Source organism: Echinops telfairi, unplaced genomic scaffold (genome assembly GCF_000313985.2).
Source record: "Echinops telfairi isolate 266 unplaced genomic scaffold, ASM31398v2 ScPeMD7_5592;HRSCAF=6446, whole genome shotgun sequence".
Lineage (NCBI taxonomy): Eukaryota > Metazoa > Chordata > Mammalia > Afrosoricida > Tenrecidae > Echinops > Echinops telfairi.
The window spans coordinates 24,923,136-24,933,916 of record NW_022109491.1 but is presented as its reverse complement, the minus strand read 5'-3'; the positions used below and the strand labels follow the sequence as shown (position 1 = coordinate 24,933,916).

At 52.8% G+C, this 10,781-nt stretch overlaps 1 protein-coding gene across 1 annotated transcript in view; it reads left to right on the top strand.

The window, feature by feature from the left end:
* Positions 1 to 10,781, top strand: part of HCK (HCK proto-oncogene, Src family tyrosine kinase) — a 79,106-nt gene that overhangs the window by 49,919 nt on the left and 18,406 nt on the right. Inside the window, exons 7-10 of the mRNA XM_013008081.3 lie at positions 702 to 819; positions 5,088 to 5,127; positions 5,479 to 5,578; positions 6,326 to 6,424. Coding sequence (XP_012863535.2) covers positions 702 to 819; positions 5,088 to 5,127; positions 5,479 to 5,578; positions 6,326 to 6,424 — 357 coding nt within the window. The remainder of the gene's footprint in view (positions 1 to 701; positions 820 to 5,087; positions 5,128 to 5,478; positions 5,579 to 6,325; positions 6,425 to 10,781) is intronic.

The following is a 10,781-nucleotide window of genomic DNA, read 5'->3' as shown; positions in this document are numbered from 1 at the left end:
ATTAAAAAAAAAGTACTTGTAGGTTATTACAAAAAAAAAAAAAGAGAGAAAGCGACAGTCTGGGAAGTTCACAGAAGCCGTTCTACCTGGCGTTCTACCCTTTACCTGCAGGCTCACGATCAGTCGGCATTGACTTAATGGCAGTGAGTCTTTGAGTTTGGGTCCATTTTGTTCCCCCCAGATTTTATTTTAAGATCATTTTACTGGGGGGGGGAGCTCTTTTTTTTTTCTCTTACAGCTCTTATAACAATCCACACATCAATTGTATCAAGCTTATTTGTACATATGTTGCCATCATCATTTTCTAAACATTTACTTTCTATTTGAACCCTTGGTTATCAGCTCCTCTTGTTTCCCCTCCGTTTTGAGGTCTTGACATACGAACGGGCTTCAGACACACGTGTGAGAACTTCCATGATCTTTTCCTTCGTTTTCCTCACAGCAGTTTGAAGCCCCCCCCACACTTCCTGAGGGAACTCACAGCTCGCCACGCTGGGCCTTGGGATACGTGGCGGGGACAACTTGCCCCCTCTGAACCGGACCCCTGGCAGATATGGGTTCGGGGAAGCCCAGAAGTGATGAGGGTGGGGGCGAGTGGGGCTGGCTTGGGCGGGGGCAATTAAGGCTTTGATGGAGAGGGGGGCACCAGGCTGGGGCAGGCAGAGTCCTGGAGGGCCTCACTCCCTTCTCGTCCCCCACAGGATGGGGTGCGTGAAGTCCAAGTTCCTCCTGTCGAGAAGCAAGGCCTCTCAAAAGGAGCCCAGCTCCACCCAGCAGAGCCCCATGTACGTGCCGGACCCCACGTCTGCAGGCAAGCGGGTGAGTAGGGACGGGTGGCCAGAGGCCTGGTGTACCAGGAAGACACAGCTGCATTGAGCATCTGGAGCCAGAGCGTCCCTGTCTTTGTCCTGGGGTCTAGGCCTCAGCTGATCGGCCTGAGTTTCAACGACCAGGCCCTGAGCAGAGTACACGTGTCAGCAGGGCTGGTTCATCGCAATCCTACAGTAACAAGTGCAGTAACAATCGTAGCAACACAATGAAGTCTACCAGTAGTACTCTCAGCAGGAACACTAGCCAGGGTAGGAGCTTAAATAGGAGGTATTCCCTGACCTCAAGAGGAGCCCTGGTGGTGTAGGGGTTACCTGTTGGGCTGCCTTTTCCAACCTTTGAAACCCCCAGGTGCTCTGCGGAAGAAAGACGGGGCTTTCTACCCTCGTAAACAGTCAGTCTTGGAAACTCACAGGGGCAGTTCTACCCTGTCCTACAGGGTTGCCACGAGTCAGCATTGACTGGACGGCCGTGAGTGTGGTTTTTGTTTTGTTTTAAGTTACCATGCCTGCTTTGTGCCTACACAGAGCTTAGTCTGAGCGAAGGACTGCGCTAAGCACTTTACATGACTGACCCCTCTACTCCTCACAAGAGCCCACTTGCCAGTAACCCTGTTCATTATGCCCATTCGATAGATGAGGCCCAGAGAGGTGAAATCACTTGCTTAGGCTGTGGCGGTCAGGATCCAAGCTCGGGCACTGCAAGCCCCCCACTCCCTGTGACAGGGGCCAGAGTAGCAGGGGCAGAAGCCAAACACTGATGTTGGGAACAGCAGTCGTGTGGGAACCAGAGCCAGAGTGGTAATCATGGAAATGACAGTTGCCGCCACCCCTGCAGCCATGCGCGCCGTACCAGCAATACCAGAAACTCAGCAATAGTCACCATCATGGCGCTAGCCACGGAAGCAGCCACAGTGGTGATAACAGTAACGTCGTTGTTGTTGTTGTTGTTGGGTGCCGTCGGGTCAGTTCTGACTCAGAGCGGCCCTGCTCACAAGAGAAGGAGACACTGCCCAGGCCTGCGCCATCCTCACCATTGTGCTGATGTCTGAGCCCATGGCTGCAGCCACGGCGTCCCTCCATCGCCTCAAAGGCCTTCCTCTTTTCCGCTGCCCCTCCACTTTCCCCAGCATGACGTCCTTCTCCAGGGACACAGGGCTGCTGACGACAGGACTGCAGCAGCAGGAACCGTCACAATCATTATCACTATTCTTCTGATTGTTCCAGGCACGGAGGGACGTGCTTCTGGGTCATTGATTCTCACCGAAGGCCATGGGGCAGGGCTAGCCCACTTTACAGTGAGGCTCACTGAGACTCAGAGAGGTTACATGGCTCCCTGAGCTCACGCAGCAGGAGAGTGGTAGAACTAGGTCTGTCTTACCCCAGGGCTGCAGCGCTCTCTGCTCCGCTGCCCTTTCGCCCATCCCCTCCTCTGGGGTGGTCTGGGGGGTGGCGGCCCCTGTGCACTGCCTCTGCACAAGGCCTCACCTCTTCCTGCTTGGCCCTTTCTCCAGTCAAGTCGTGCAGTCCTGCTACTCACTACTCTTCTTCCCCCGTCCCCAACCTACCTCTTGTTTCACGTCCAACACTGCCACGTCCTTTGCCCAACAACCACCTGTAGAGATGGAAGGCAATGCTCTTGTGCCACTGGCTCCCCAACACACGCATGCACACACACACACACACACACACACACACACACACACACACCCCTCCCCAAGACCCAGCTCCCAATACATACATACACACACATACACATTCTCTCACTCACTCCCTCCTCCCAATCATTTCTCGACATGACTTCTTGGTCTCTCCCCTGGCTGCTTTCCCTGCTCCTGGCACAATGTCTCCAACAGGACTACGTTTACAAATTGGTTATTAAGGAGGATAGCCACCTCCCTTCCTCTGACGGTCAGCCTCTATCTACGGAGCCTGTGATGTAGTGGTTACACATTGGGCTGCTAATGCAAGGTCAGCAGTTCGAAACCACAGCCACTCCTTGGGAGAAAGATGAGGCTTTCTACTCCCATAAAGAGGTACAATCTCAGAAGCCCACAGGGGCGGTCCTACCCTGTCTTATAGGGTTACTATGAGTTGGTATGGACTCGCTGGCCCTGAGCTTGGTTTTTTGGTTTGGTGACTACCTGAACTTCTCCCTCTGGTGACGTCCTAAGCTGAGCACACACAACTCCCCCTAAACCCTGACCAGACCTGCCCTCTCCCAGCCTGCATGGCCCCAGGCCCTTTCTGGGTGGGGGTGTGGGTAGAGGGAGGGACCTCGGGACCTGGCTTGTCGCCGGCGGTGGCAGAGGGCTTTCTCCGGTCAGTTCTTGGTGGGCCTCGCTGAGTGTCAGAGAGCAGGGATGCTCTCACCAGCCACTTCTTGCTCCTGCGCAGTGGGATGTGAGTCCAGCAATAAGTTAGCAGGTGTCCTCAGAGAACTGGTCCTGGCGTCAGATCGGCTCAGGGAACCGAGCACCTGGGCACCACAGACCCCTTTTGCCACAGTCTTCCCGACCTCGAGCCTCTGGAAACCTTTGTAATGGGTTGCGTGAATCTCCCAGAAAACCAGGTCCTTCTTAATGTTTCAAACCTGTTTCTTTAAAATAATGGGAATGGTGCTAGTCCAGGTTGACTAGGGAAACAAATCCAGAGGCCTTCACAAATGTGTAAGAGATAAATTTATATCAAGAAGTAATTATGCACCAATAAAACAGCCCAGCCCAGTCCAGATCAAGTCTGTAAATTCAATATTAGCCCATTAGCCCATGAATTCCTCTTCAGACGCATGCAGCACGTGCAATGATGCCAGATGCAGGAAGATCACTGGCGGGTGAGTAAACAGTCTTGTGGATCCAGTGGCCATGGAAGCATCTCCGTGTGGCTCCTCAGCAGGAAAGGGAAGGCAGAGAGAGAGAGAGTGGGTCTGGTCTCCAGTGAGCTATTTAGCTCAATCGCACCTCCAAATAAAGTCATCAAGCTCTGGCCTGATTGACAGGCTAAACTCCACCCCTTCGCTCTCAATATCCTCAAGTTGACAGGAGATGACGGAACTACCACAGGTACCCTAGTCCTATGCAAATAACTCGCCTTCAACTTTTGTTGGCCTGCAGCTCCCTTGCTCTGGGAGATATTTTCTAAGTCTACAATGTCGATTTTTTTAATATATGTATAGTGACATATCAAACAACATGGCCTAGCTGAGGCTTACAAAAAAACACCTCCCAGGGGAAGGGATCAGTTGGCAAACAAACTTCAAAGGTGTATTATTTGTGTGTGAAAATCCCATCAGAACGTGTAGAATACAGTACATTCTTCTTGAAATAAAAGCAAACACAAGTTACAGAGACAACTCTAGCTCCCACTGACTCACACTGCTAACTCACACCCTTCTCTAGAGCTGTCAGTGGCTCTGAGGCTCATGTGGACCCTGGCAAGCCTTTTTTTTTTTTTTTTTTTTTAATGAACCTGGATTACCCTTTACACGTACATAGTGTGTGTCCACAGGAAATACTCAGGGCCCTTGTGTGTGTTGCATCAATATGATCTGTATTTATTTCTCTTTCGGCAAAAGGAGCTATTCGCACATGACTTCCGCTCACCGCGGTGGATGCTGACTCAGAGTGGCCCTAAGAGAACAGGGCAGACCTGCCCCTGTGAGTTCCTAAGGCGTGAACTATTCATGGGAGCAGCAGACCCCGACTTTCTCCCCGAGGAGCCTCTCGTGGTTTCAAACTTCCAACCTTGCAATTAGCAGCCCAATGCGTAAACACACCACCTCCAGGGCTCTTTCCATACGACATACACTGGGGTGTGAATGACTGTTCAGAACCATCCTGCTTTGAGATCTAGTGGTGTTGGGGATCAGCCAACCTCGCTGTCATAAGGGCTGCGTAGAGCACCACAGGGGAGACCTGGATCCCTTGGCCAGGGCACTGAGGCTGCTTCATGAGCATCATAGAGCCTTCATTCCTGAGAGACGGAGAGGCAGCTTGGAAAATGCCGATCTGGGCCATTCCCTTGCAGTCTGCTGAGGGGAAACGACAGGCCAGCATCCCTCAGGATGTCCAAGGAGAGGGGACCAGATGGCGGCCTAGATTCTTGTGCTGGCTCTGCCCCAGTGCGCCGTGTGACCTCGGAGCCCGTCCCCAGCCTTCTCTGGGCTTCCTCCCATGGTGGGCAGGACCGGAAGGAGATGCTCTTGGGTGTCCGTGGCTTTGCACACATCATCAGACTCACCCTCCTGTTTCTTCCCTGCAGGGGTTTAACAACAGCGGCAATCAGCCAGGGTCCTCGGAGGGTAAGTGTCCGGCCAGCAGCCTCCGCAGAGTCATGAATTATGCAGAAGGTTAGATTCTCAGTTCAAGCGTGAGGCAAAAATCCCAACCAGTCAAAACCTCCCTTGAAAAGCCCCTAACTTGCCCCTGAAGAAAGGCTGCTGTACTTCTGACATCTTGGGCAGCCACCTGAGTAAAACACCCCCCCCACCCAGTCCCCCACCCCATTAGCCTTGAGAGTCACAGTCAGCACGGCAGGTCCCTGACTTACCCTGCAATGTCTCAGTGGGCCCAGGACTGGACGCTGGGATGGGGGACACTCAAGCTTGGGTGTGTGGCTGGGCCGCCCTCCCATGTGCCTCCCCTCCCTGCAGGTCCTGAGGAAGTCACTGTGGTCGCCCTGTATGATTACGAGGCCATTCACCACGAAGACCTCAGCTTCCAGAAGGGGGACCAGATGGTGGTGCTGGAGGAGTGAGTGCCCCTCCGTCTCTCCGCAGGACATGCCCCACGCTGCCCTCTGCGCTTTCATGCAGGAAGAGGCTCTCTTAGACGAGGGTGGTCGTGACTGGCAAGGACGCAGACATAGTAGTGGAGTGAGGGTTGGCTATCACTCAGATGAAAGTCGCCATGGAGGGGACTGGGTTCGACTGGGCACACCCAGGCAGAGCTGAGCAAGGGGACGCTGTTTCTCAGGAACCCTTCCCGGGAGCCTTGTGAGGAAGCTCCAGGCTGACCTCGAGATGGGGCCCTACTGAGGTGACTACACCCACAAAGCTTTGCTGCCTCTGACCCTCCTAGTCTTCACAAGGGTGGGGCAGACCCCACCCTCACCACCCCCATCCCCGGCTGTGCTGGGGCGGTCATTCTGGGTGAGACTCCTGAACTCACTCCCTCTGACTCTGGGCTGAACACCTGTGAGGGTCTCACAGGCGAGGGCCCCCGCCATGGGTATGACAGGGAAGACCCAGGTCACATGTCCTGGGAGAGCAGCAGGGTCACAGGCCCAGGGCTGAGGGCTTTAGTAGCAGACGCTTGACTACACAGTGGGAAGTGTTGTCAAGATCCTTACCCTGGGGCGCACCCAAGGGTCAGAGAAGTGACGTCCCTTACTGGCTTCCTGCCGGTGGGGGTTATTCCAGACCAAGGCTGGGAGGCCCCCAAAGGCCCAGGAAGATGGCTCTTCTTCCTCTGACCCCTTCACGCGCTTGTGTCCCCCAGGTCTGGAGAATGGTGGAAGGCTCGATCCCTGGCCACCCGAAATGAGGGCTACATTCCAAGCAACTACGTCGCCCGCGTTAATTCCCTGGAGACAGAAGAGTAAGTATTCCATTTCCCCGTAACCAGCATGTTTGCCTGTAGGTTCTCTGCAGCACGAGCCAAGTTGGTCTTGCTCCTACCCCAGGGCCTTTGCCCTAGCTGTCTCCCTTGCCTGTCGCAATCTTTCTAGGGTTCTCTGTCTAGCCGGATCCATCTCCTCCTTCAGAGGCTTGCCCTGACCACTCTGCTGTCTGAAGTGGGCTCCCTCTGGGACTCTGTCTTGCTGCCTCTGAACAAACCCTTCTCGCCAGTGAAAAGGACTTTGTTGATCCGTTATCTGCATGTGCACTGCCTGCCTCCTTACTGGAAGATGGACTCAGGAGGGCAGGGCCCTTGTCCGTCTGCTGCTGCATCCTCAGTCGAGGCCTAGCATGCAGCAGGTGCTCAATAAATACTTGCTGAATGAAGCATGCACTGTGCTGAGGCGGGTTTCCCGAGAGGGCAGCTGGCCAGTAATCCCCTCGGTCAATTCACTCCGCAAACGTGCTGGTGCCCATACCTTGTCAGGCCCTGTGCCAGGTAGTGGCTGTCAGCACAAAGGCTTCTCCGGACCTTCAAGGATCCCCTGTAACCATCACTCTCAGGGGGTCAGTTCTTTGTGGCAAACTTGACTCAGAGCAAAACACTCGGTCTTCATTCAGCCATATCCCTTCCAACAGATATTTTTTGGAGCACCTACTGCGTACCTAGCAAGCCTGTGGAGTAGAGATTGCATGTTGGGCTGTGGCTCCCATGGTCAGCAGTTTGAAACCACCAGCCACTCCCTGGGAGAAAGAGGAGGCTCTCTCATCTTGGAAAGAGTTACAGTCTTGGAAACCCGCAAGGGCAGTTCTACCTGGGCAGTTCTATAAGGTCACTATGACTCAGTATTGAGTTGGTTTTGGATTTGACTGTGTACCTAAGGTGGTGCTGTAGGTCAGGCATGGGCTGTTAACCACAAGGTCCACTGTTCAAACCCACCAGCTGCTCCACAGAGAAAAATGAGGTCGCTCCTATGAAGATTGACCATCTTGGAAATCCTCTAGAGCAGCAGTTCTCTCCACCTTCCCAAGGCTGCGACCCTTGAACACAGTTCCTCATGTGGTGGTGACCCCCCCCCCCAACCATAAAAACATTTTCATTACTACCTAATCACTGTCATTTTGCTACTGTTATGAATCAGGTGACCCCTGTGAAAGGGTCGTTCGACCCCCTAAGGGGTCTTGACTCGCTCGTTGAGAACTGCTGCTCTAGAGGATTGCTGTGAATTGGAATTGATTTAATGACTTCAGCCTGGTTTGCTTGTTTTTTAATTTGTTTTTATTTCTGTTTTTGGTTCGGCTGCATCCCTGGCCCTATTCCAGGGATACAAGGTGAAGCAGACAGGGCCCCTCCCTATGTTCGTGGTGGGGGTGGGGGTGGGGTGAAACTGACCAGGGAAATGATGGTTACACTCACTCAGCCTCACTGACAACTGACTCCAGTCCATTCTGACTCATAGCCACCCTACAGAGCCAAATAGAACGTCCCCCATAGGTTAAGGCTGGTTTTTTTCTACTTCAGCAAAGTAAAAAGCTTTATTTTTCCCCCCTCAGAAGGGCTGATGGGTTTCAACTGCTAACCAGCGGCCTAACGTTTAACCAAGACACCGCCAGTGGTTACACTAGAGGCAGCAATAGATCCGATTAAGAACCAGCCAACCAAACTTAAAAAGATAGTCTCTCCTCTATCTGCTGGCTCTATCTGGCTCTCTATCTGCGGTCTCTCTAATCTGGCTGTCTCTCCTCTGTCTGCTGGGGTGCTCTGGCGACATGGCAGGGTGGCCGTGGGATGCTGGCCAGTCGGGAGGCTGGTAAAAATGATGTTTGGGCTTTTCCTCTCCTTAGGCACAAAATCCCCATTGTCCTGTGGAGTGTCCCCTCTTGTGGCCTTGAAGAAGCCCCCTCTCCCACTGCTGAGCCTGCTGTCCCGATTGTCCCGGGCCTACCCTCAGACTTCTTGCTCCTTCTCCCAGGATTCCCTGGGCTATCCTAGGCTCTGCTCCCCCATTCTGGCCTCTGAACACTTCCAGAGTTTGGGGACCACCTTCTTCCTTGAAGGAGGCCCAGCTGTTTTTACTTCTCAAAAGCATCACCCCCACTAAGTGGCTGCAGCAGCAACGTGCATGCTGGGTTATCCCCTGCGCGAAAAGCAGTCACCTGAGAGGTGCTTCTCAGGCAGGAGTGGGCACCCACCTCACCTGGAAGACCGGCTCCAAGTCTGCCTTGGGTGTCCTGACTCGCAAATATCTGGCTCAGACTTTGCATTTGATTGATGCCTGCTGGTCCTCGAGAACCCTTCCTGAATAGTCCTCTCCCGGCAGGGCACTCTCACACGTTCACGTTTGCATGCAGAAACTTCTATCACAGGGTGTCTCTAGGGAAGGCAACTGGGGCTTTTGGAATCAGGGTGGAAAGGAAACATAGGCCCTCCCCTGCCCTCCGACACCGCTCGGCTCCCTCCTCCCCGCCTTGAGGCAGGCAGTCCTTTCAAATGTTTCCAAATGCACAGGACCTGGAAGGGCACAGAGAAGTCTCCCTCCCTGTCCCCAGCCAGCCTCGTCCCTCCCAGAAGCACCTAGGGTGCCCACTCACCTGTGATCCTTCTCTGATTTCTTAGACCTACTTGGCCAGTCATTTTAAGGCAGCCCCTAGATCAGCGGTTCTCAACCTGTGGGTCACGACCCCTTTGGGGGGGGGTCAAACGACCCTTTCACAGGGGTCACCTGATTCATGACAGTAGCAAAATTAGTTATGAATTAGCAATGGAAATAAGTTTATGGTTGGAGTCACCACTACATGAGGAACTGTATTCAAGGGTCGAGGCAGTAGGAAGGTTGAGAGCCACTCCCCTAGAGCATCCCATCCCCCCTCGTTCTTACAGTGTGTCCAGCATGTCGAAGCCCCACTGTCCCATCCGTGGTCACTTTAGTGATTTCCGGTCTTGAGTTGCAATGAATCCTCTTGTGTCATTTCTTCCTGTGTGGATGCCACTTCTCTCTTGGGCCAGATCGGTGGAATAACTCCCTCCTGATGAAATGACTGTGCAGGCATTTCTTAACTCCATGCCCTTGACAGGAGCCCTGGTGGCATAGTGGTGACACAGTTACATGGCCGCCTGCTAACCGCAAGGCCGGCAGTTCAAAATCACTAACCACCCTGTGGGGTAAAGATGAGACGTTCTACTCTCACGAAGAGCTATAGTCTCTGAAACCCACAGGGGCAGTTCTACGCTGGCCTTGGGGGTTGTGATGAGTTAGAATCGGCTCAATAGCAGGGAGTTGTTTTGATTCGGTTTTCTTGAGTAGTTTATCACGGTCTGAATCTCTTTACTAAAGGAAAGTGGAGAAGCAGGTGGACCACGTACTGTGGTATAATCCTGTGCAGGCGTTGGAGTTAGATTGCCTGGACTTGAGTCCTGCCTCCACCTCTTCCTAGCTGTGCAGCCCCGGGGAAGACCCTGGGCCTCACTGGCCCTTAGTGTCCACAACTGTAAAGGAGGGGGATGAAGTTCATGATCATGTAGAGCTGATGAGGACATCATGGAAGAGCTTGACGCATGTTAGTTGCCTTTAAGTGATTTGCTCAAAGTCACACAGTAAGTTTGCAGCAGGGCCCAGGCCTCCTGACACAGCAGATGAACCTCTCCTCCCCCCACTGAGGTGGGAATGGATTGGGCCTCTGCTGCTGAAGGCTTCCCCCTCGATAGTCCAGATATCCAGCGGGAAGGAAAGGCCAAGGATGTGGGAGCTGGCACAAACTTCATGGAGGTCTCACGTTTTCGCTTATAAACTCATGCTGGCCTTTCACCCCCTTGTGTGTCCCCCGAGAGGAGACGTGACTGTGACGCTGATGAGCCTGAAGTCCTCTCTCCTGGGGTCCTTCAGGGGCCTGGGAGGGCATCGCCTTGTGATGGCGGCAGCTCTGTGACGTCTCCACAGGGTTTTGTGAAATTTGCAAAAGCAAAGTTTGTAACCACAGTTGATTCAAGTCGCAATCTCTTTTGTATGTTATTGTAAAGATAAACCAATCTCACTGCCAATGAGTCAATTGTGACCCTACAGGATGGCCATGAGTCATAATCTATATAAATACATATGAATATGTAAATGTATTATATGTCATATGTGCTAGAACATATAACCTGCGCTATATAATACGATATAATAAATAACATAAACAATATATTATACGACATATAATATGTAACATGTATAATGCATAAATATCACATATATAAACATGTATGAATATGTGGATCCGAAAACCAAACACACTTCCATCGAGTCAATTCCAATTCATAGCTACCCTATAGAGCAGGGTAGAACTGCCCCTGTGGT